Raw genomic sequence first — 24,037 nt, forward strand, 5'->3', positions numbered from 1 at the left:
CCCAGTGCATCCCAGTGCTCCCAGTGCTCCCAGTGCATCCCAGTGCTCCCAGTACAGCCCAGTACAGCCCACTGCATCCCAGTGCTCCCAGTGCTCCCAGTGCTCCCAGTGCATCCCAGTGCTCCCAGTACAGCCCAGTGCATCCCAGTGCTCCCAGTGCTCCCAGTGCAGCCCAGTACAGCCCAGTGCAGCCCAGTGCTCCCAGTGCTCCCACTGCATCCCAGTGCTCCCAGTGCTCCCAGTACAGCCCAGTGCAGCCCAGTGCTCCCAGTGCTCCCAGTACAGCCCAGTGCTCCCAGCGCTCCCAGTGCTCCCAGTACAGCCCAGTATAACCCAGTGCTCCCAGTGCTCCCAGTACAGCCCAGTGCATCCCAGTGCTCCCAGTGCATCCCAGTACAGCCCAGTATAACCCAGTGCTCCCCAGTACATCCCAGTGCTCCCAGTGCTCCCAGTACAGCCCAGTGCATCCCAGTGCTCCCAGTGCTCCCAGTGCATCCCAGTGCTCCCAGTACAGCCCAGTACAGCCCACTGCATCCCAGTGCTCCCAGTGCTCCCAGTGCTCCCAGTGCATCCCAGTGCTCCCAGTGCTCCCAGTGCATCCCAGTGCTCCCAGTACAGCCCAGTGCATCCCAGTGCTCCCAGTGCTCCCAGTGCATCCCAGTGCTCCCAGTACAGCCCAGTACAGCCCACTGCATCCCAGTGCTCCCAGTGCTCCCAGTGCTCCCAGTGCATCCCAGTGCTCCCAGTGCTCCCACTACAGCCCAGTGCTCCCAGTGCTCCCAGTGCTCCCAGTACAGCCCAGTACAGCCCAGTGCTCCCAGTACAGCCCAGTGCATCCCAGTGCTCCCAGTGCTCCCAGTGCATCCCAGTGCTCCCAGTACAGCCCAGTACAGCCCACTGCATCCCAGTGCTCCCAGTGCTCCCAGTGCTCCCAGTGCATCCCAGTGCTCCCAGTACAGCCCAGTGCATCCCAGTGCTCCCAGTGCTCCCAGTGCAGCCCAGTACAGCCCAGTGCAGCCCAGTGCTCCCAGTGCTCCCACTGCATCCCAGTGCTCCCAGTGCTCCCAGTACAGCCCAGTGCAGCCCAGTGCTCCCAGTGCTCCCAGTACAGCCCAGTGCTCCCAGCGCTCCCAGTGCTCCCAGTACAGCCCAGTATAACCCAGTGCTCCCAGTGCTCCCAGTACAGCCCAGTGCATCCCAGTGCTCCCAGTGCATCCCAGTACAGCCCAGTATAACCCAGTGCTCCCCAGTACATCCCAGTGCTCCCAGTGCTCCCAGTACAGCCCAGTACAGCCCGGTGCTCCCAGTGCATCCCAGTGCTCCCAGTACAGCCCAGTACAGCCCAGTACAGCCCAGTGCTCCCAGTACAGCCCAGTATAACCCAGTGCTCCCACTGCTCCCAGTACAGCCCAGTGCTCCCAGTACAGCCCAGTGCACCCCAGTACAGCCCAGTGCTCCCAGTACAGCCCAGTGTACCCCAGTGCACCCCAGTACAGCCCAGTACAGCCCAGTACAACCCAATGATCCCCAGTACACCCCATTACATCCCAGCTCATTCCAGAACAACCCAGCACATCCCAGCACATCCCAGTGCTCCCAGTACCCCCCAGCACCACCTGGTGCTGGGACTCCCCGCCCCCCCCGTGGGGCTTGACCCACTTAAGGAGCGCTGGCCCTTTAAGGGGCGTGGCCACGGTGTCTCCGCCCACCCAGAGGGCGTGGCAACGGGGCGCGGAGATCGCCACGTGGGGGCGCGGCGGGTGGGCGGGGCCGTAACTCCCCAGTACATCCCAGTGCCCTCCCAGCGCCTCCCCAGTGCCCCCAGTGCCTCCCAGTGCCCGCCAGGGGAGCTGGGCTGGGGGCTGTAACCCCACCGTGCCTCCCAGTGCTCCCCCCAGTGCCTCCCAGTGCCTCCCAGTGCCCGCCAGGGGAGCTGGGCTGGGGGCTGTAACCCCGCCATGCCCCCCAGTGCCCCCCCAGTAGCCCCCAGTGCCCTCCCAGTGCTCCCCCAGTGCTCCCCCAGTGCCCCCCCAGTTCCCCCCCAGTACCCTCCCAGTGCCCCCAGTGCCCTCCCAGTGCCCCCAGTACCCCCCAGTGCCCCCCAGTAGCCCCCAGTGCCCTCCCAGTGCTCCCCCAGTGCCCCCCAGTGCCCCCAGTGCCCTCCCAGTGTCCTCCCAGCGCCCCCCCAGTGTCCTCCCAGTGTCTCCCAGTGCCCGCCAGGGGAGCTGGGCTGGGAGCTGTAACCCCGCCATGCCTCCCAGTGCCCTCCCAGTAGCCCCCAGTGCCCTCCCAGTGCTCCCCCAGTGCCCGCCAGTGCCCCCCCAGTGCCCCCCCAGTACCCTCCCAGTGCCCCCAGTGCCCTCCCAGTGCCCCCAGTACCCCCCAGTGCCCCCCAGTAGCCCCCAGTGCCCTCCCAGTGCTCCCCCAGTGCTCCCCCAGTGCCCCCAGTGCCCTCCCAGTGCCCCCAGTACCCCCCAGTGCCCCCCAGTAGCCCCCAGTGCCCTCCCAGTGCTCCCCCAGTGCTCCCCCAGTGCCCCCAGTGCCCTCCCAGTGTCCTCCCAGCGCCCCCCCAGTGTCCTCCCAGTGTCTCCCAGTGCCCACCAGGGGAGCTGGGCTGGGGGCTGTAACCCCGCCATGCCTCCCAGTGCCCCCCCAGTAGCCCCCAGTGCCCCCCCAGTGCTCCCCCAGTGCCCCCAGTATCCCCCCAGTACCTTCCCAGTGCCCCCAGTGCCCTCCCAGTGCGCCCCCAGTGCCCCCCCAGTGCTCCCCCAGTGCCCTCCCAGTGCCCCCCAGTGCCTCCCAGCGCCCCCCCAGTGCCCTCCCAGTGCCCGCCAGGGGAGCTGGGCTGGGGGCTGTAACCCCGCCGTGCCCCCCAGTGCCCCCCCAGTAGCCCCCCAGTGCTCCCCCAGTACCCCCCAGTGCCCCCCCAGTGCCCACCCAGTGCCCCCCCAGCGCCTCCCAGCGCCCTCCCAGTAGCTCCCAGTGCCTCCCAGTGCCCCCAGTGCCCTTCCAGTGCCCCCAGTGCCCTCCCAGTGCCCCCAGTGCCTCCCCAGTGCCCTTCCAGTGCCTCCCAGTGCCTCCCAGTGCCCCCAGTGCTTCCCAGCGCCCCCCCAGTGCCCTCCCATTGCCCCCAGTGCTTCCCAGCGCCCCCCCCAGTGCCCCACCATGCCACCCCGGGGAGCTGGGCTGGAAGCTGTGACCGTCCCAGTGCCCCCCAGTGCCTCCCAGTGCCCCCCAGTGCTTCCCAGTGCCCCCGCAGTGCCCAGGGACCCCCAGTGCCGCTCCAGGTCTTTATTGGTGCCCCCCGAGAGCCGCCGCACGCCCCCCCCCGCGCCCCCCAGTGCCACCCTCAGCACTCGATCGAGTCCTCCAGCAGCTGCAGCAGGGTGGGGGGCACCCTAGGGTCCCCCCCCGCCCCCTCCTCCGGGCTCTCCTCGCTCACCTCCTCCAGCACCGGCAGCCCCCCCGGGCCCCCCCCCGAGCCGGGGCTGGCCCCCCCCTCCTCCCCACAGCCCCCCGATGCCTCGCTGGGGCTGGGGGGCCGGGGGAGCTCGGGGCTGGCCGGGGGGGGGGATGGGGACCCTTCTGGGGACCCCCCCGGCCGCCCCAGGGAGTTGGCTTGGAGTTTGGGGGCGGGGGGGGGCTGGGGGGCCGGGGGAGGGGGGGGCGGCGGCGGGGGGGGGCCCTCGCCCCCCTCGCTGTACCCCTCGTTGGGGTAGTAGAGGCTGGGGGGGCTGGAGGTGGGCTTGCTGGCAGGAACCTGCGGGGGGGCGGGGGGGTCAGTGGGGGGACCCCCATGGGACCCCCTCCCATGAGACCCCAGCCGGCACCCCCACCCCTCCCGGCACAGGGACCCCCCCCATGGGACCCCCCGCCAGCACCCCCACCCCTCCCGGCACAGGGACCCCCCCCCCTCCCCATGGGACCCTTCCCACCATAGGAACCCCGCCAGCACCCCCACCCCTGCCTGGCACAGGGACCCCCCCCCCATGGGACCCCCCCCATGGGACCCCCCACCAGCACCCCCACCCCTCCCGGCACAGGGACCCCCCCCCCCATAGGACCCCCCACCAGCACCCCCACCCCTGCCCGGCACAGGGACCCCCCCCACATGGGACCCCCCCCATGGGACCCCCCACCAGCACCCCAACCCCTCCCGGCACAGGGACCCCCACCCCCCATGGGACCCCCCTATGGGACCCCCCACCAGCACCCCAACCCCTCCCGGCACAGGGACCCCCCCCTCCATGGGACCCCCCTATGGGACCCCCCACCAGCACCCCAACCCCTCCCGGCACAGGGACCCCCCCCTCCATGGGACCCCCCTATGGGACCCCCCACCAGCACCCCCACCCCTCCCGGCACAGGGAGCCCCCCATGGGACCCCTCCCCCCATGGGACCCCTCCCCCATGGGACAACCCCTCCAGCACCCTTTTGGGGCGGGGGCTCAGGGGTGCCCCACCACACCGGGGGGGGTCACGCCCCCCCCCCACTCACCGGCTGGAACCACCTCAGGCTCTGTGGGGGGGGAGGGGTGTCACATGGGGAAACTGAGGCACGGGGGGGGGGGGCGCCTCCCCTTTCCTGCCCCCTCCAAGGCTGGGGAGCCCTGCCCCCCCCCTTCCAAACCCCCCACCCCAATCTGTGGAGCCAGGAGTGCGGGGGGGGTGCGGGGGGGGGCGGGGGGGTGTCAGGGGTCTGGGGGTCCAGAGGGGAATTTGGGGGTCCGGGGGGGGAGTTGGAGGTCTGGGGGGGTTTCTGGGGGTCTGGGGGGGGGGGGTGTTTGGGGGTCTGCGGGGGTATTGGGGGTCTGGGGTGTTTTTGGGGTCCGGGGGGGCCTCTGGGGGTCCTGGGAAGGGTCTGTGGGTCCAGAAGGAGGGTTTGGGGATCTGGGGGGGTCTTAGGGTCCGGGGGGTGTTTGAGGGTCCGGGTGGGTGTTTGGGGGTTCGGGGGGGTCTCTGGGGGTCCGGGGGTGTTTGAGGGTCTGGGTGGGTGTTTGGGGGTTCGGTGGGGTCTCTGGGGGTCCGGGGGGGTGTTTGGGGGTTCGGTGGGGTCTCTGGGGGATCCGGGGGGTGTTTGAGGGTCCGGCTGGGTGTTTGGGGGTTCGGTGGGGTCTCTGGGGGTCCGGGGGGGTGTTTGGGGGTTCGGTGGGGTCTCTGGGGGATCCGGGGGGTGTTTGAGGGTCTGGGTGGGTGTTTGGGGGTTCGGTGGGGTCTCTGGGGGTCCGGGTGGGTGTTTGGGGGTTCGGTGGGGTCTCTGGGGGATCTGGGGGGTGTTTGAGGGTCCGGGTGGGTGTTTGGGGGTTCGGGGGGGTCTCTGGGGGATCTGGGGGGTGTTTGAGGGTCCGGGTGGGTGTTTGGGGGTTCGGGGGGGGTCTCTGGGGGATCTGGGGGGTGTTTGAGGGTCCGGCTGGGTGTTTGGGGGTTCGGTGGGGTCTCTGGGGGTCCGGGTGGGTGTTTGGGGGTTCGGGGGGGGTCTCTGGGGGATCTGGGGGGTGTTTGAGGGTCCGGCTGGGTGTTTGGGGGTTCGGTGGGGTCTCTGGGGGTCCGGGTGGGTGTTTGGGGGTTCGGTGGGGTCTCTGGGGGATCTGGGGGGTGTTTGAGGGTCCGGGTGGGTGTTTGGGGGTTCGGTGGGGTCTCTGGGGGATCCGGGGGGTGTTTGAGGGTCCGGCTGGGTGTTTGGGGGTTCGGGGGGGTCTCTGGGGGATCTGGGGGGTGTTTGAGGGTCCGGATGGGTCTTTGGGGGTTCAGCGGGTGTCTCTGGGGGTCCGGGGGGTGTTTGAGGGTCCGGGGGTGTTTGGGGCTTCAGCGGGTCTCTGGGGGTCCGGGGGGTGTTTGAGGGTCCGGGTGGGTGTTTGGGGGTTCAGCGGGTCTCTGGGGGTCCGGGGGGGTGTTTGGGGGTTCGGGGGGGTCTCTGGGGGATCTCGGGGGTGTTTGAGGGTCCGGGGGGTGTTTGGGGGTTCGGGGGGGGTCTCTGGGGGATCTGGGGGGTGTTTGAGGGTCCGGGTGGGTGTTTGGGGGTTCAGGGGGTGTCTCTGGGGGTCCGGGGGTGTTTGAGGGTCCGGCTGGGTGTTTGGGGGTTCAGGGGGTGTCTCTGGGGGTCCGGGGGGGTGTTTGGGGGTTCGGGGGGGTCTCTGGGGGATCTGGGGGGTGTTTGAGGGTCCGGGTGGGTGTTTGGGTGTTCGGGGGGGTCTCTGGGGGATCTCGGGGGTGTTTGAGGGTCCAGGTGAGTGTTTGGGCACTCGGGGGGGGTCTCTGGGGGTCCATGGTGTGTTTGAGGGGCGGGAGGGGGGGTTTGGGGGGGCTCGGGGGGTTTGGGGGGCCCCTACCACATTGGGGTGCTTCTCGATGGCCAGCGCCGCCCGGTCGGCCGTCTCCTGCTGCCGCTGGCGCTTCTTCATCGCCCTCATGATGAGGAAGAGGATGGCGGCGGTGAGGAGCAGCAGGGCCCCCAGCCCCCCCGCCAGCACCCCCATGTTCAGGGGGCTCCGGCCCGGCCCTGCCTCCGAGGGGTCCCGGGGGGCTGCAGGGGGACAGGCGAGAGTTGGGGGGGGGGCATGCTGGGGGGCTGGGGGGACCCCATCCCTGGGGGGGGCCTGGTGCTGTGGGGCAAGAGGGGACCTGGGGGGGGGTCCCCAGTACTGTGGGGCAGGAGGGGACCTCTTGGGGTGTGGAGCTGTGGGGCAGGGGCACCAGGGGTCCCAGGGCTGTGGGGCGGGGGGGTCACTGGGGGCCCTGGGGCTGAGGAGGGATGCTGGGGGTCCCGGGGCTGGGGGCTGAGGGGGTCACTGGGGGTCCTGGGGCTGAGGGGGGACACTGGGGGTCCCGGGGCTGTGGGGCAGGGCGTCACTGGGGGTCCCGGGGCTGTGGGGCAGGGGGTCACTGGGGGTCCTGGGACTGAGGGGGGGATGCTGGGGGTCCCGGGGCTGGGGGGCAGGGGGTCACTGGGGGTCCCGGGGCTGGGTGGGGGGCACGCTGGGTGTCCCAGGGCTGTGGGGCAGGGGGTCACTGGGGGTCCCGGGGCTGTGGGGCAGGGGGGTCACTGGGGGTCCTGGGGCCGTTGGGGTGGGAGGGCACCAGGGGTCCCAGGGCTGTGGGGCAGGAGGCTGCTGGGGGTTCCTGGAGCTGTGGGGGTGCTGGGGGTCCTGGGGCCTTGGGGCAGGGGGTGCTGGGGGTCCCATGCACGCCCCGTCTGTCCGTCCGTCCGTCCGTACCCGCCTGGCCCGGCCACAGCACCTCCAGCTCCACCGTCGTGTTCGTCGTCTCTCCCGACTCCTCATCCCTCGCCAGCACCTGGGGGCACCGGGGGGGCGATGGGGGGACAGGGGGGGACCCCCCTGCCCGGGGGGGGGCACAAGGGGACCCCCCATCCCCCCGGGCGCCTGGGTGTCACCCCCAAGCTCAGCACAGGACCACCACCCAGCCCTGAGACCTGCTGGGGGTCTGGGTCCCCCCCGGCCCTGCCCCGAGTCCCCCCCTGCCCCACGGGTGCCCCCCAAACCCCTTGGGACTCCCTGGTGCCCCCCATTCCCCCTAGTACCCCCCAGTGCCCCCAATTCCCTTGGTGCCCCTCAAAACCCCCCAGTGTCCCCCAGCCCCCCAGCCCCCCTCATTCCACCCCAATGCTCCCCAGCCCCCCTGGTGCTCCCCGAACGCCCTCGGACCCCCCAGGGCCCCCCAACCCCAGGGCCCCCGGCGCCCCTGGAGCCCCCCGGCCCCCCACCTCCAGGCGGTAGCTCTGGGCGGGCCGCAGGCGGTCGGCGCGGGCCACCAGTAGCCCGTTGGGCATCACCTGGAAGAGCTGCCCGTGCTCGGTGCCGGGGCGCAGGCTGTACCGCACCTGGGGGTTCAGCCCCTGCGGGGGGGGGGGCGCCCGCCTGAGACCCTGCCCCACCCTGCCCGCACCCTGCCCGCACCCTGCCCCACCCTGCCCGCACCCTGCCCGCACCCTGCCCGACCCGCCAGGACCCCTGCCCCCACCCTGCCTGTTCCTTGCCTGCACTCTGCCCGACCCGCCAGGACCCCCGCCTGCATCCCTCACCCTGCCTGCACCCTGCCAGGACCCCTGCCTGCACCCAACGCCCTGCCTGCACCCTGCCTGCACCCTGCCCGACCCGCCAGGACCCCCGCCTGCATCCCTCACCCTGCCTGCACCCTGCCAGGACCCTGCCCGCACCCTGCACCCTGCCCACGCTCTGTCTGCACCCCTACTGCACTTCTGCCCCACCCTGCCTGTGCCCTGCCTTCATCCCTGCCTGCACCCCACACCCTGCCTGCACCCCTGCCTGTGCCCTGCCTGTGCCCTGCCTGCACCCCCACCCCCTGCCTGCACCCCTGCCTGTGCCCTGCCTGCACCCCCACCCCCTGCCTGCACCCCTGCCTGTGCCCTGCCTGTGCCCTGCCCGCACCCCTGCCCACACCCCACACCCACGCCCTGCCTGCACCCCTGCCTGCAACCCACACCTTGCCTGTAGCCCTGCCCGCACCCCACACCCATGCCCTGCCTGCCACCTGCCTACACCCCACACCCTGCCTGCACCCCTGCCTGTGCCCCTGCCTGTGCCCTGCCCGCACCCCACACCCTGCCTGCACCCCTGCCTACACCCCACACCCTGCCTGCACCCCTGCCTGTGCCCTGCCTGTGCCCTGCCTGCACCCCCACCCCCTGCCTGCACCCCTGCCTGCGCCCTGCCTGCACCCCCACCCCCTGCCTGCACCCCTGCCTGCGCCCTGCCCGCACCCCTGCCTGCACCCCTGCCTGTGCCCTGCCCGCACCCCTGCCTGCACCCCTGCCTGCACCCCACACCTTGCCTGTGCCCTGCCCGCTCCCCACACCCATGCCCTGCCTGCCACCTGCCTACACCCCACACCCTGCCTGCACCCCTGCCTGTGCCCTGCCTGCACCCCTGCCTGTGCCCTGCCTGTGCCCTGCCTGTGCCCTGCCCGCACCCCACACCCATGCCCTGCCTGTGCCCTACCTACACCCCACACCCTGCCCACACCCCTGCCTGTGCCCTGCCTACACCCCCACCCCCTGCCTGCACCCTGCCTGTGCCCCTGCCTGTGCCCTGCCCACACCCCACCCCCTGCCTGCACCCCTGCCTGCGCCCCCCACCCCCTGCCTGCACCCCACACCCGTGCCCTGCCTGTGCCCTGCCCGCACCCCACACCTGTGCCCTGCCTGCACCCCTGCCTACACCCCACCCCCTGCCTGTGCCCTGCCTGTGCCCTGCCTGTGCCCTGCCCGCACCCTTGCCTGCACCCCTGCCCGCACCCCTGCCCGCACCCCACCCCCTGCCCGCACCCCTGCCCGCCCCCCGCCCGCCCACCTCGGGGAAGTCGGGGTCGTGGGCGCGCAGGGCCAGCACGTGCCCGCCGAAGGTGAGGAGGAGCGCGGCCTCGCGCGCGCCGGCGGGGACGAAGGCTCGGTAGGCCGCGCGGGCGAAGCGCGGCGGGTGCCGGTTGGCGGCCAGCACCCGCACCACCGCCTGCGTCACCGCGTACTTGCTGGCGTCGTTCACCTGCGCGGCCTGCCGGGGTGCCGGGCACCCATGGGTGCTGGGGGGCGGCGCCCCCCGCCCGGCGCCCCCGCCCCGCGGCGACCCCGCAGCGACCCCGCAGCTCCATGGGGCACCCCCGCCTGCCCCCCAGCCTCACAGGGGCGCCCCCCGTCTCCATAGGGACCCCCCATCTCCCCCGGGGCACCCCAAATCTCCCCAGGGAGCTCCCATCTCCATAGGCACCCTCCAGCTCACCCCAGTTCCCCAGGGGCACCCCAAATCTCTCCAGGGACCTCCCAGCTCCATAGAGACCCCCATCTCCACCGGGGCACCCCAAATCTCCCCAGGGAGCCCCTATCTTCCCCCCATCTCCCTGGGGCACCCCCGCCTGCCCCCCAGCTTCACAGGGGCGCCCCCCATCTCCATAGGCACCCCCCATCTCCCCAGCGACACCCCAAATCTCCCCAGGGACCCCCCATCTCCATAGGCACCCCCCCAAATCTCACCAGGGACCTCCCATCTCCATAGGGACCCCCCAGCTCCCCCCAGATCTTCCCAAGGACCCCCCCTTCTCCCCCCCAAGTCTTCCCAGGGATGCCCCCATCTCCCCACATACCCCCCCTCTCCCCCAGGGACCCCCCCCTACCATCCCCAGGGGCACCCCCATCTCCCCACATACCCCCCCTCTCCCCCAGCACCCCAAATTGCCCCAGGGACTCCCCATCTCCCTGGGCACCCCATCTCCCACAGCACCCCCCGCTCCCCAGGGGCACCCCAAAGCTCCCTAGGGACCCCCCCCATTTACCCACGTACCCCCCCATCTCCCCAGGGACCCCCTCATCTTCTCCAGGGGCGCCCCCATTTCCCCCAGCACCCCCATCTCCCCAGGGCACCCCATCCCCGGGAGAACCCCCATCGCGCCCCCACCCCCCAGGTCCCCCCCCCAGCCCCCCCAGCCGCCCCCCGCCCACCATGACGCTGAGGCTGATGGCGGGGGTCGTGCGGCTGCAGCCCCCCTCCCCCTGCCCCCCCCGCCCCCCCAGGCCCCCCAGCCCCCCCAGCCGCCCCCCGCCCACCATGACGCTGAGGCTGATGGCGGGGGTCGTGCGGCTGCTCTCCACCGCCCGCAGCAGCGTGATGGCGCCCGTCGCGTTGTCCATGTGGAACCGGCCGCTCTCCTGCCCTGGGGGGGGGCCGGGCTGAGCGGGGGACCCCCGGCACCCCGCCCGCCCCGGGACCCCCACCCGGCACCCCGCAGCCCCGGGACCCCGGCCGCCTCGGGAACCCCCACCCCCAGCACCCCGCCCGCCCTCGGGGCACCCCCACCCACCCCGGGACCCCCGCCTGCCCCTGGGACCCCCCACCCCCAGCACCCCGCCCTCCCCTGGAGCACCCCCACCCGCCCCGGGACCCCCGCCTGCCCCTGGGACCCCCCACCCCCAGCACCCCGCCCGCCCTCGGGGCACCCCAACCCGCCCCGGGACCCCCGCCTGCCCCTGGGACCCCCCACCCCCAGCACCCCGCCCTCCCCTGGAGCACCCCCACCCGCCCCGGGACCCCCGCCTGCCCCTGGGACCCCCCACCCCAGCACCCCGCCCTCCCCTGGAGCACCCCAACCCGCCCCGGGACCCCCGCCTGCCCCTGGGACCCCCCACCCCCAGCACCCCGCCCTCCCCTGGAGCACCCCCACCCGCCCCGGGACCCCCGCCTGCCCCTGGGACCCCCCACCCCAGCACCCCGCCCTCCCCTGGAGCACCCCAACCCGCCCCGGGACCCCCGCCTGCCCCTGGGACCCCCCACCCCCAGCACCCCGCCCGCCCTCGGGGCACCCCCACCCGCCTCGGGACCCCCGCCCACCACGGGGATACCCACCCCCGAGTCCCCCTACCCAGCCCGGGACCCCCCACCCGCGGCACCCCCACCCACCCCAGGATCCCCTACCCCCCGGGACCCCCACCCACCCACCCCGAGGACACCTATCCCAGCACCCTCCCACCTACTCCCGACCCCCCCCAAACACTGTGGGACCCCCCCCACCGCGGGACCCCCCACCCCCGGCACCCCCACCCACCCCGGGCCCCCCCCACGCACCCCACCATGGGACATTGTGGGAAAATCCCCCCGGGACACCCCGGGGGGGGTCCCCAATATCCCCCCCCGCACGTTCCTACCTGCGCCCCCTCTTTTGGGGGGCACGTGGGGGGGGTATTAACCCTTTGAGCACCCGTAGGGGGGGTTTAACACCTTGGGTGCTCCAGGGCGTGACACCCCACCCCCCACAGCCCCCCGTGACGGCGGGGTGCGTCTGCCCCTGCCCACCCATGTCCGTCTGTCCCCGCCCACCCGTGTCCATCTGTCCCTGCCCACTCATGTCCGTCTGTCCCCTCTCACCCACGTCTGTCTGTCCCCATCCATCTGTGCCTGTGTCCCCCCGCCCACCCGTGTCCGTGTGTCCCTGCCTGCCCATGTCTGTCTGTCTGTGCCTGCCTGTGTCCATCTGTCCCCGCCCACCCGTGTCCATCTGTCCCTGCCCACTCATGTCCATCTGTCCCCACCCACCCGTGTCCGTCTGTCCCCTCTCACCCACGTCTGTCTGTCCCCATCCATCTGTGCCTGTGTCCCCCCGCCCACCCTTGTCCGTGTGTCCCTGCCCACCCATGTCTGTCTGTCCCTCTTCAGCCGTGTCCGTGTGTCCCCGCCCGCCCGTGTCTGCCTGTCCGTGCCCGCCCGTGTCCGTCTGTCCGTGCCCCCCGTGTACCTGCCAGCAGGGAGTAGGTGATGGCCGCCCTCAGGCCCCTGTCGCCGTCCTCGGCGTAGATGGAGCCGGGGCTGAAGCTCAGGGGACCCCCCTGCGTGGGTGGGGGGACACGGGGGGCTCGGCTCAGCCCCATGGGACCCCCGGGCGGGACCCCCGCCCCCCCCGGCACCCCCCGCCCACCTGGAGCGGAAGCTCAGGGGGCCCCCGTGGGTGAGTGGGGGGACGCGGAGAGTGTCGGCTCAGCCCCACGGGACCCTCGAGTGGGACCCCTGAGTGGGACGCCCAGGTGGGGCCCCCGCCACCCCCTGCCGCCCCCCGCCCACCTGGAGCGGAAGCTCAGGGGGCCCCCGTGGGTGAGTGGGGGGATGCGGAGAGGTCTGGCTCAGCCCCACGGGACCCCCGGGTGCGACCCCTGAGTGGAACCCCTGGGCTGAACCCCTGGGTGGGACCCCCGCGCCCCCCCGGCGCCCCCCGCCCACCTGGAGCTGGCCCTCGGTGACGTTGGCCGTGTAGACGGGGCTGGTGCAGACGGTGAGGCCGCGGTGGTGGCGGGGGGTGCAGGGCAGGAACTGGGGGTACTGGTCGTCCCCGTCCAGCACGTTCACCCGGACGCGGGCGGAGGCGTTGAACCGCTCCTTGGTGTTCATCTCCTGGGGGGGGGGGAGCGGACGGACACACGGACACACAGGCGGGTGGGTGGACGGAGGCCGGAGGGGCGAAGAGACCCCCTCCCAAACCCTGCTGGGGGGGGAGCCCTGCCCGCCCTGAGCCCCACCGGCAGGGAGATGGGAGGGGGGGCTGCCTGGCTGGCTCAGGGACCCCCAGGGGACAGGGACCCCCCCCATGGGACAGAGACACCCAGTCATGGGGACCCCCAGGGGACAGGGAGGAACCCCCCATGGGACAGGGACCCCCAGGGGACAAGGACCCCCCAGCACAGGGACCCCAGGGGACAGGGACCCCCACCATGGGACAGGGACCCCCAGTCATGGGGACCCCCAGGAGACAGTGAGGAACCTCCCATGGGACAGGGACCCCCAGGGGACAGGGACCCCCCCATGGGACAGAGACACCCAGTCATGGGGACCCCCAGGGGACAGGGACCCCCCAGCACAGGGACCCCAGGGGACAGGGACCCTCACGGGACAAAGACCCCCATGGAACGGGCCCCCCCCGGCCTGGCCAGGAACGGGGTGGGCAGCGCAGGGCGGGGGGTGCCGGCGGGTGGGGGTGGGGGTGGGGGTGGGGGTGCCCCCCCCGGCGGGGCCCGCTGGCGGGGGGGGGGCGGGCACCCATTAGGGAAATGAGGGGGATTGAGGGCAGGTGCTGACGGCATCACGTCACCCCCAATTAGCGGGTGGCGGGGATGGGCCGGGGGGGCGGGGGGCACGGGGGGGGCACGGGGGGGGCACGGGGGGGGCAGGGACCCGTGGGGCGCTGAGGAGTGCGGGCACGGGAGGGGGAGCGCGGCAGGAGAATGGGGGATGTGGGGACACGGGGGGGGTGGGCAGAGGGGCTCCGGCATGGCCGCCGTGTCCCACCCCACCAGCGGGGTGGCGCGGGCAGGGCACGGGCAGGGCATGGGCAGGGCACGGGCAGGGCATGGGCAGGGCATGGGCAGGGCACGGGCAGGGCACGGGCAGGGCGCGGGCAGGGCGCGGGCAGGGCACGGGCAGGGCGCGGGCAGGGCGCGGGCAGGGCGCGGGCAGGGCACGGGCAGGGCACGGGCAGGGTGCGGGTAGGCCATGGGCAGGGCGCAGGCAGGGCGCAGGCAGGGCGCGGGCAGGGTGCGGGCAGGGCGCGGGCAGGGCGCGGGCAGGGCGCAGGCAGGGCGCGGGCAGGGCGCGGGCAGGGCGCGGGCAGGGTGCGGGCAGGGCGCGGGCAGGGCACGGGCAGGGCGCGGGCAGGGCACGGGCAGGGCACGGGCAGGGCGCGGGCAGGGCGTGGGCAGGGCGTGGGCAGGGCGCGGGCAGGGTGTGGGCAGGGTGCGGGCAGGGACCGGGCAGGGCGCAGGCAGGGTGCGGGCAGGGAGCGGGCAGGGCGCAGGCAGGGCGCGGGCAGGGCGCAGGCAGGGCGCAGGCAGGGCGCGGGCAGGGTGCGGGCAGGGAGCGGGCAGGGTGCAGGCAGGGCGCGGGCAGGGCGCGGGCAGGGCGCGGGCAGGGCGCGGGCAGGGTGCGGGCAGGCCATGGGCAGGGCGCGGGCAGGGCGCGGGCAGGGCGCGGGCAGGGCGCGGGCAGGGTGCGGGCAGGGAGCGGGCAGGGCGCGGGCAGGGTGCGGGCAGGGAGCGGGCAGGGTGCGGGCAGGGTGCGGTTAGGGCGCGGGCAGGGCGCGGGTGTGGGGTGTGGGCAGGGCATGGGCAGGGCACGGGCAGGGCACAGGCAGGCCATGGGCAGGGTGCGGGCAGGGCGCGGGCAGGGCGCGGGCAGGCCATGGGCAGGGCACGGGCAGGGCACGGGCAGGGCACGGGCGGGGTGCGGGCGGGGTGCAGGCACGGTGCAGGCAGGGTGCGGGCAGGGCGCGGGTGTGGGGTGCGGGCAGGGCACAGGCAGGGGTGCAGGCAAGGGTGTGGGCAGGGCGCAGGCAGGGCGCGGGCAGGGCGCGGGGCAGGCCATGGGGCAGGCCATGGGCACGGGCATGGGTAGGGCACAGGCAGGGCACGGGCAGGGTGTGGGCAGGGTGCAGGCAGGCCATGGGCAGGGTGCGGGCAGGGTGCGGGCAGGGCGCGGGCAGGGCGCGGGCAGGGCACAGGCAGGGCGCGGGCAGGGCGCGGGCAGGGCGCGGGCAGGGCGTGGGCAGGGCGCGGGCAGGGCGCGGGCAGGGCGTGGGCAGGGCGTGGGCAGGGCGTGGGCAGGGTGCGGGCAGTGTACAGGCATGGCACAGGCAGGGCGCGGGCAGGGCGTGGGCAGGGTGCAGGCAGGGCACAGGCAGGGCGCGGGCAGGGCGCGGGCAGGCCATGGGCAGGGTGCGGGCAGGGCGCAGGCAGGGCACGGGCAGGGCGCGGGCAGGGCGTGGGCAGGGCGTGGGCAGGGTGCAGGCAGGGCACAGGCAGGGCGCGGGCAGGGCGCGGGCAGGGCGTGGGCAGGGTGCAGGCAGGGCACGGGCAGGGCGCGGGCAGGGCGTGGGCAGGGCGTGGGCAGGGCGCGGGCAGTGTACAGGCATGGCACAGGCAGGGCACGGGCAGGGCGCGGGCAGGGCGCGGGCAGGGCGCGGGCAGGGCGCGGGCAGGGCGCGGGCAGGGTGCGGGTAGGCCATGGGCAGGGCGCGGGCAGGGTGCGGGCAGGGTGCGGGCAGGGAGCGGGCAGGGCGCGGGCAGGGTGCAGGCAGGGCACAGGCAGGGCGCGGGCAGGGCGCGGGCAGGCCATGGGCAGGGTGCGGGCAGGGTGCGGGCAGGGCGTGGGCAGGGCGTGGGCAGGGCACGGGCAGTGTACAGGCATGGCACAGGCAGGGCACAGGCAGGGCGCAGGCAGGGCGCGGGCAGGGTGTGGGCAGGGTGCGGGCAGGGTGCGGGCAGGGCACGGGCAGGGTGCAGGCAGGGCACAGGCAGGGCGCGGGCAGGGCGCGGGCAGGCCATGGGCAGGGTGCGGGCAGGGTGCGGGCAGGGCACGGGCAGTGTACAGGCATGGCACAGGCAGGGCACAGGCAGGGCGTGGGCAGGGCGCGGGCAGGGCACAGGCAGGGTGCGGGCAGGGCACAGGCAGGGCGCGGGCAGGGCGCGGGCAGGGCGCGGGGGGGCTCACCACGGCAGTGACCACCACCTCCAGGCGCTGGCGGCTCTCGAAGTCGAGGGCTCGCGCCAGCACCACCTTCCCGCTGTTGGGCAGGTCGATGCGGAAGAACCGGGCGTCGGGCTGGGGGGCCAGCGGGGGGCTCAGCGCCGGCAGGTGCCCCCCCCCGCTGTCCCCCCTCGCCCCCCCGGGGCTCACCGAGGCCGTGTCGATGACGTACATCAGCGTGTCCCCGTCCGCGTCCTCCGCCTGCGTGCTGAACACCACCGAGTGCACGGCCGCCAGCTGACGGCCACCCCCCGTCACCCACCGCCCGCGCCCCTGGGCCCGCCGGCACCCCCAAACCCACCCTGCGGACCCCAAACCCCCCTGGGCGGCCCCACCCCCTCCCAGGAGTCCCCATGCCCCCCAGGTCTCCCCATCCCCTTGGGGTCTCCCCATCCCCTTGGAGTGTCCCCATCCCCTTGGGGTGTCCCCATCACCTCCTGGGTGGTCCCATCCCCCCCAGGTCTCCCCGTCTCATTGGGGTGTCCCCATCCTGTCCCAGGTGTCCCGATCCCCCCCGGGTCTCCCCATCCCCACCAGGTCTCTCCATCCCCTTGGGGTGTCCCCATCCCCTTGGGGTGTCCCCATCACCCCCTGGGTGACCCATCCCCCCCAGGTCTCCCCGTCTCATTGGGGTGTCCCCATCCTGTCCCAGGTGTCCCGGTCCCCCCCGGGTCTCCCCATCCCCACCAGGTCTCTCCATCCCCTTGGGGTGTCCCCATCCCCTTGGGGTGTCCCCATCACCCCCTGGGTGACCCATCCCCCCCAGGTCTCCCCGTCTCATTGGGGTGTCCCCATCCTGTCCCAGGTGTCCCGGTCCCCCCTGGGTCTCCCCATCCCCACCAGGTCTCTCCATCCCCTTGGGGTGTCCCCATCACCCCCTGGGTGACCCCATCACCCCGGGGTGTCCCTGGCCCATCCCGAGTGTCCCCACCTACTCCTGGGTGTCCCCATCTCTTCTTGAGCACCCCCATCCCCCCCGGGTGTCCCCATCTCCTCCTGGGCACCCCACCTTCTCCCAGCACCAGCCCTATTTCCCATCCCTCTCCCCACATCTGTTCCTGTCCCCATCCTGAATCCACGGCCATCCCTGTCCCCACCCCTGTCCCCGTGGCCATCCCTGTCCCTGTCCCCGTCCCCAATCCATGCCTGTGGCCCCATCCCTGTCCCATCCCTGTCCCTGTGGCCATCCCTGTCCCTGTCCCCATCCCTGTCCCCGTGGCCCCATCCCTGTCCCTGTCCCCATCCCCAATCCATGCCTGTGGCCATCCCTGTCCCCATCCCTGTCCCTGTCCCCATCCCTGTCCCTGTCCCCGTCCCCAATCCATGCCTGTGGCCATCCCTGTCCCCATCCCTGTCCCTGTCCCCATCCCTGTCCCTGTCCCCGTCCCCAATCCATGCCTGTGGCCATCCCTGTCCCCATCCCTGTCCCCATCCCTGTCCCTGTCCCCATCCCCAATCCATGCCTGTGGCCATCCCTGTCCCCATCCCTGTCCCCATCCCTGTCCCTGTCCCCATCCCCAATCCATGCCTGTGGCCATCCCTGTCCCCATCCCTGTCCCCATCCCTGTCCCTGTGGCCATCCCTGTCCCCATGGCCCCGTGGCCCCATCCCTGTCCCTGTCCCCATCCCCAATCCATGCCTGTGGCCATCCCTGTCCCCATCCCTGTCCCCATGACCATGACCATCCCTGTGGCCATCCCTGTCCCCATCCCTGTCCCTGTCCCCATCCCTGTCCCTGTCCCCATCCCCAATCCATGCCTGTGGCCATCCCTGTCCCCATCCCTGTCCCCATCCCTGTCCCTGTCCCCATCCCCAATCCATGCCTGTGGCCCCATCCCTGTCCCATCCCTGTCCCTGTGGCCATCCCTGTCCCTGTCCCCATCCCTGTCCCCGTGGCCCCATCCCTGTCCCTGTCCCCATCCCCAATCCATGCCTGTGGCCCCATCCCTGTCCCCATCCCTGTCCCTGTCCCCATCCCCAATCCATGCCTGTGGCCATCCCTGTCCCCATCCCTGTCCCTGTGGCCATCCCTGTCCCCATGGCCCCGTGGCCCCATCCCTGTCCCTGTCCCCATCCCCAATCCATGCCTGTGGCCATCCCTGTCCCCATCCCTGTCCCCATGACCATGACCATCCCTGTGGCCATCCCTGTCCCCGTCCCTGTCCCTGTCCCCATCCCTGTCCCCAATCTCTGTCCCTTTCCCCATCCCTATCCCTGTCCCCGTCCCTGTCCCCAGTCCACACCCATGCCCATCCCTGTCCTGGTGCCCATCCCCACCCCGTCCCTGTCCCTGTGCCCATCCCTGTCCCCAATCTCTGTCCCTGTCCCCATCCCTGTCCCTGTCCCCATCCCTGTCCCCATCCCTGTCCCGGTGCCAACCCCCTTCCCTGTCACCATGACCATCCCCGTGCCCATCCCTGTCCCCAATCCCTGTCCCCGTCCCCAGTCCACACCCAGGACCACCCCGTCCCCGTCCCCGTCCCCGTCCCCGTCCCGCCCCGTCACCTCGCTGACGTTGTGGGTGAGGACGGCGGCCCCCTGGAAGTGGGGCCGGTTGTCGTTCTCGTTGAGGACCTGGACGATGATCCGGTACTCGACCTGCCGGGGCGGGGGGTGGGGGGCGGCACGGGGGCGGAGGGGGGGTGGGACGGAGCCCCACAGAGCACCCCGCGCCCCTGGGGGTCCCCCGTGGGTGTGGGGTCCCCGCGTCGCGGCGGCCGTACCGGGGAGAAGCCGTCCTCGGCGCACGTCAGGGCCACCATCAGCACCGGCGACTCCAGCTCCTGCGAGGGACGGGGCGTCGGGCGGGGGGCCGCGGCGGGCGGGGGGCCGCCACCCCCAGGGGCACCCCCTTGGGGGGTCCCCAGGCGGGGGGCGCGGGCTGGGCGGGGGCGGGACGGGTGCTGGGGGGGTGGCGGGTAGGGACGGAGTGGGCACGGGAGGAAAACGGGATGGACAGACATGGGACGGACACGGGACGGACACGGGACGGACAGACACGGGACGGACACGGGACGGACAGACACGGGACGGACACGGGACGGACACGGGATGGACGGACACGGGACAGACATGGGATGGACGGACACGGGACGGATGGACACGGGACAGACACGGGACGGACGGACATGGGATGGACGGACACAGGACGGACGGACATGGGATGGACATGGGACGGACACAGGACGGATGGACACGGGACGGACACAGGACGGACGGACATGGGATGGAGGATGGGCATGGATGGAGGATGGACAGAGGCAGACACGGGACGGACAGAGGCAGACAGACGCGGGACAGACGTACATGGGACGGGCAGAGGCTGGAAGCAGACAAATGCGGGACAGACGGACACAGGACGGATGGAGGCAGACGGACGTGGGATGGATGGAGGCAGCCGGACAGACGGGATGGAGGCAGCCGGACAGATGGGATGGAGGCAGCCGGACAGACGGGACGGGAGGAGGCAGCCGGACAGACGGGACGGGAGGAGGCAGCCGGACAGACGGACGGACGGGAGGAGGCAGCTGGACAGACGGGACGGGAGGAGGCAGCCGGACAGACGGACGGACGGGAGGAGGCAGCCGGACAGACGGGACGGGAGGAGGCAGCCGGACAGACGGACAGGCAGGAGGAGGCAGCCGGACAGACGGACGGGAGGAGGCAGCCGGACAGGCGGGACGGGAGGAGGCAGCCGGACAGACGGACGGGAGGAGGCAGCCGGACAGACGGACGGCCGGGAGGAGGCAGCCGGACAGACGGACAGGAGGAGGCAGCCGGACAGACGGCCGGGCGGGAGGAGGCAGCCAGACAGACGGGAGGAGGCAGCCGGACAGACAGACGGGAGGAGGCAGCCGGACAGACGGCCGGGCGGGAGGAGGCAGCCGGACAGACGGGACGGACGGGAGGAGGCAGCCAGACAGACGGGACGGGAGGAGGCAGCCGGACAGACGGACGGACGGGAGGAGGCAGCCGGACAGACGGACGGGAGGAGGCAGCCGGACAGGCGGGACGGAGGCAGCCGGACAGACGGACAGGATGGAGGCAGCCGGACAGGCGGGACGGAGGCAGCCGGACAGACGGACAGGATGGAGGCAGCCGGACAGGCGGGACGGAGGCAGCCGGACAGACGGACAGGATGGAGGCAGCCGGACAGGCGGGACAGAGGCAGCCGGACAGACGGACGGGAGGAGGCAGCCGGACAGACGGGACGGGACGGAGGCAGCCGGACAGACGGACGGGAGGAGGCAGCCGGACAGACGGATGGGACAGAGGCAGCCGGACAGACGGGAGGAGGCAGCTGGACAGACGGACAGACGGGAGGAGGCAGCCGGACAGACGGGACGGGACGGAGGCAGCCGGACAGACGGACGGACGGGAGGAGGCAGCCGGACAGACGGGACGGGAGGAGGCAGCCGGACAGACGGGACGGGAGGAGGCAGCCGGACAGACAGACGGGACGGAGGCAGCCGGACAGACGGACGGACGGGAGGAGGCAGCCGGACAGACGGGACGGAGGCAGCCGGACAGACAGACGGGACGGAGGCAGCCGGACAGACGGACGGACGGGAGGAGGCAGCCGGACAGACGGGAGGAGGCAGCCGGACAGACGGACGGACGGGAGGAGGCAGCCGGACAGACGGGAGGAGGCAGCCGGACAGACGGGAGGAGGCAGCCGGACAGACGGACGGACGGGAGGAGGCAGCCGGACAGCCGGACGGACGGGACGGAGGCAGCCGGACAGACGGCCGGCCGGGAGGAGGCAGCCGGACAGACGGACGGGAGGAGGCAGCCGGACAGACGGCCGGCCGGGAGGAGGCAGCCGGACAGACGGGACGGGAGGAGGCAGCCGGACAGACGGACGGGAGGAGGCAGCCGGACAGACGGGACGGGAGGAGGCAGCCGGACAGACGGACGGACGGGAGGAGGCAGCCGGACAGACGGACGGACGGGAGGAGGCAGCCGGACAGACGGCCGGGCGGGAGGAGGCAGCACCTCGCGGTCCAGGGCCCGCCCGGCCGAGGCGTTGAGCCGCAGGCTGCGCCCGTCCAGGTAGAACCAGGCGGCGTCGGCGCCGTCGAGGCAGAGCTGGAGGCCGCCCCCCGCCGCGCCGCCCCCCGCCGCGCCGCCCCCCGCCGGCAGCCGCGCCACCAGGCTCCCGTGCGCGCTGTTCTCCGCGACCTCCGCGAACAGGTTCCCGAAGCCGCTGCACCCGTCGGACCGGGCTGCCGCCACCCCGGGGGGGGGGTCAGGGGCGGGGACACCCGGCCGACCCCCCACCCCCACCCCCTCACCCCGGCCCCTTGCCCGTGGCCACCCCGGGGGTCTCCGGCGCCTGCGTCCCCACGCCCCGATCGCCATCCCCGGGGGGTCCCTGTCCCCTCGACGGTCTCCAGCCTTTCAGGTCCCCACCCCTGCGTCCCCCTGCCTGTAGGTCACCCTCACCCGTGTCCCACCCCCCTGGACCCCCATCTGTGGGTCGCCGGTGTCCCCCCGGGTCCCCACCTCCCGGTCCTCATGCCCTCGGGTCCTCACCCTCAAGTCCCCATCCCTTGGGTCCCCATCCCCCAGTGACCCCATCCCCAGGGTCCCCAACCCTTGGGTCCCCATCCCTTGGGTCCCTACCCCCCAGTGACCCCAACCCCAGGGTCCCCATCCCCGGGGTCCCCATCCCTTGGGTCCCTACCCTCAGGGTCCCCATCCCCCAGTGACCCCATCCCCGGGGTCCCCATCCCTTGGGTCCCCGTCTCTCATGGCTGTCACCCACAAGGTCCCCACCTTTAGGTCCCCACCCCCAGGGTCCCCATGCCCTGGTCACCCCCTCCCCTGGGGCCCCATCCCCAGGTCACCGTGGCCCCACCAGCCAATGGGCCCCCCCCGCCCGTCCCCGGTGCCCCCCGCCCACGCTCCCCAGTGCCCCCCCCCCCACGCTCCCCAGTGCCCCCCCACCCACGCTCCCCAGTGCCCCCCCCCACGCTCACCCGGGGCCAGCTGCAGCGCCAGGCAGGCGGCCAGGAGGGACGAGGCTGCCGTGGGGCCGCGGGGCCACCGTGGGGCCGGGGCCGCCATGGGGCCGGGGGGATGCCGTGGGGCCGGGGGTCCCTCGGTGGCAGCCTGCAGCTGGTGGGGGGACGGTGGAGCAGGGCTGGGACCCCTGCCTCTGTCCCCTCGACCCTTGTTCCCTGCGCCCCCACCTCCGTGTCCCACTGGTGATGGTCCCACGCCGCCACCCCCAGTCCCCATCTGGGGGTCCCCATCCCCATGTCCCCCATCTGGGGGTCCCCATCCCCAGGCCCCCCTGCCCGTGTCCCCAGTCTAGGGGTCCCCATCCCTGTCCACCTCCCAGTGTCCCCAGTCTGGGGGTCCCCATCCCTGTCCCCCGCCCGCATCCCCATCCCTGGCACCCTGTGCTTGGGTCCCTAACTCTGGGTCTCCATCCCCTTGTGGGTGGTCCCCTGGGGTCCCCATCCCTGTCCCCACCCGTGGGTCCCCAACTGCAGACCCCCCTTCCCCTGGGGTCCCCAACCCCAGAACCCCAAGCTTAGGTGCCCATGCCCGTGTCCCCCATCCCCGGGTCCCACCCCCGGGGTCCCCCACCCCAGGACCCCATGCTTGGGTGCCCCTGTCCCCAGGGGTTCCCCAGGGGGTCCCCTGTCCCTCAGGGTGGTCTCACCGGCCTCGGTGCCTGGGGGTCGGCCGGGCCGCGGTGATGTGGGGGGCGATGCGGGGGGCGATGTGCCCACGCCAGGCCGCCACCGCTCCCTGCGGGACACCCACGTCCCCCCGAGTCCCCCCCCGTGTCCCGTCCCCCGCCGTGGGGTCTGCAGGGGTTGGGGGGGGGGGTGTCCCCGAACACCCCACCCCCAACCTGTGGGGCGTGGGGACCATATGGCGCCCCCACCCCCCCGCCAGATGCTGGTCCTACCCCTCCCCCTCCCAATTAGCTGCAGGTAATTAGGGCAGGGGGAGGGGGGGGTCCCCATCTGCCACGCCGACACCCCCCCCCCCCCCGGCACCGGGATGGGTGGGGAGGGTCCCCATTCTGTCCCCCCGGGGAGCCCCCCGCCCCCGTTGGGGGGCAAAGAGGGGAGCCAGGGTGTCCCCCCCCCCCCACGCCGGGGGTCCCTCGGAGTGCTCCCCCCCGCCCTGCCGCGGCCAGACACCCCCCCCCGCGGGCGGGACCCCTCCGGGCAGAGACCCCGGCGTCCGGGCTGCCCCCTCCTCGCCCCGGGACCCCCTCCCCGGCCCCCCCGGCGCCCCCGGCCCCCCCGGCGCCCGTTACCTGCCCGGTGCCGCCGCCCCCGGCGCTGCTGCCCGGCCGGGCCGGGACGGGGGGGGCGGATCAGCGGGGGCGGCCTGAGCCGCGGCGGGCGGGGCTGCGGGGCTGCGGGGCTGCCTGTGCTCCCTGCCTGCCCTCCCTGCGCTGCCTGCCCTGCCTGTGCTCCCTGTGCTCCCTGCCTGCCCTGCCTGCCCTCCCTGCCTGCCCTGCCTGCGCTGCCTGCCCTCCCTGTGCTCCCTGCCTGCCCTGCCTGCGCTGCCTGCCCTCCCTGCCTGCCCTCCCTGTGCTCCCTGCCTGCCCTGCCTGTGCTCCCTGCCTGCCCTCCCTGCCTGCCCTCCCTGTGCTCCCTGCCTGCCCTGCCTGCCCTCCCTGCCTGCCCTGCCTGCCCTCCCTGTGCTCCCTGCCTGCCCTGCCTGCCCTGCCTGCCCTCCCTGTGCTCCCTGCCTGCCCTCCCTGCCTGCCCTCCCTGTGCTCCCTGCCTGCCCTGCCTGCCCTCCCTGCCTGCCCTGCCTGCCCTCCCTGTGCTCCCTGCCTGCCCTCCCTGCGCTGCCTGTGCTCCCTGCCTGCGCTGCCTGCCCTGCCTGCCCTCCCTGCCTGCCCTCCCTGCCTGCCCTCCCTGTGCTCCCTGCCTGCCCTGCCTGCGCTGCCTGTGCTCCCTGCCTGCCCTCCCTGCCCTGCCCTCCCTGTGCTCCCTGCCTGCCCTGCCTGCGCTGCCTGCCCTGCCTGC

The 24,037-nt window shown here is 73.6% G+C and overlaps 1 protein-coding gene across 1 annotated transcript; it reads right to left on the reverse strand.

Annotated features, from left to right (window-relative positions):
* Positions 1 to 3,318: 3,318 nt before the first annotated feature.
* On the reverse strand, positions 3,319 to 23,412 carry LOC135313531 (cadherin-related family member 5-like). Its single transcript, XM_064452978.1, has 16 exons — positions 23,314 to 23,412; positions 22,013 to 22,151; positions 21,027 to 21,256; positions 18,755 to 18,814; positions 18,537 to 18,629; positions 16,182 to 16,268; positions 15,996 to 16,106; positions 12,738 to 12,908; positions 12,259 to 12,349; positions 10,577 to 10,683; positions 9,330 to 9,530; positions 7,724 to 7,855; positions 7,215 to 7,293; positions 6,330 to 6,523; positions 4,499 to 4,519; positions 3,319 to 3,760 (listed from the first exon to the last, which is right to left on the reverse strand). The coding sequence occupies exons 2-16, from the start codon at positions 22,098 to 22,100 to the stop codon at positions 3,350 to 3,352; spliced, it is 2,076 nt and encodes a 691-aa protein (XP_064309048.1). The 5' UTR covers positions 22,101 to 22,151; positions 23,314 to 23,412; the 3' UTR covers positions 3,319 to 3,349.
* Between the last annotated feature and the right edge of the window lie 625 nt (positions 23,413 to 24,037).

Source organism: Phalacrocorax carbo, chromosome 1 (genome assembly GCF_963921805.1).
Source record: "Phalacrocorax carbo chromosome 1, bPhaCar2.1, whole genome shotgun sequence".
NCBI lineage: Eukaryota > Metazoa > Chordata > Aves > Suliformes > Phalacrocoracidae > Phalacrocorax > Phalacrocorax carbo.

What these genes read in the sequence shown, in the direction of transcription:
- LOC135313531 (XM_064452978.1), bottom strand. Translation starts at nt 22,100, where the DNA reads ATGGCGGCCCCGGCCCCACGGTGGCCCCGCGGCCCCACGGCAGCCTCG. An exon ending in CCATCAGCCTCAGCGTCATG is followed by an intron (nt 9,531 to 10,576) that starts GTGGGCGGGGGG and finishes GCACCCCGGCAG; the next exon opens with GCCGCGCAGGTGAACGACGC. An exon ending in TCGAGAAGCACCCCAATGTG is followed by an intron (nt 4,520 to 6,329) that starts GTAGGGGCCCCC and finishes CCCCCCCCACAG; the next exon opens with AGCCTGAGGTGGTTCCAGCC.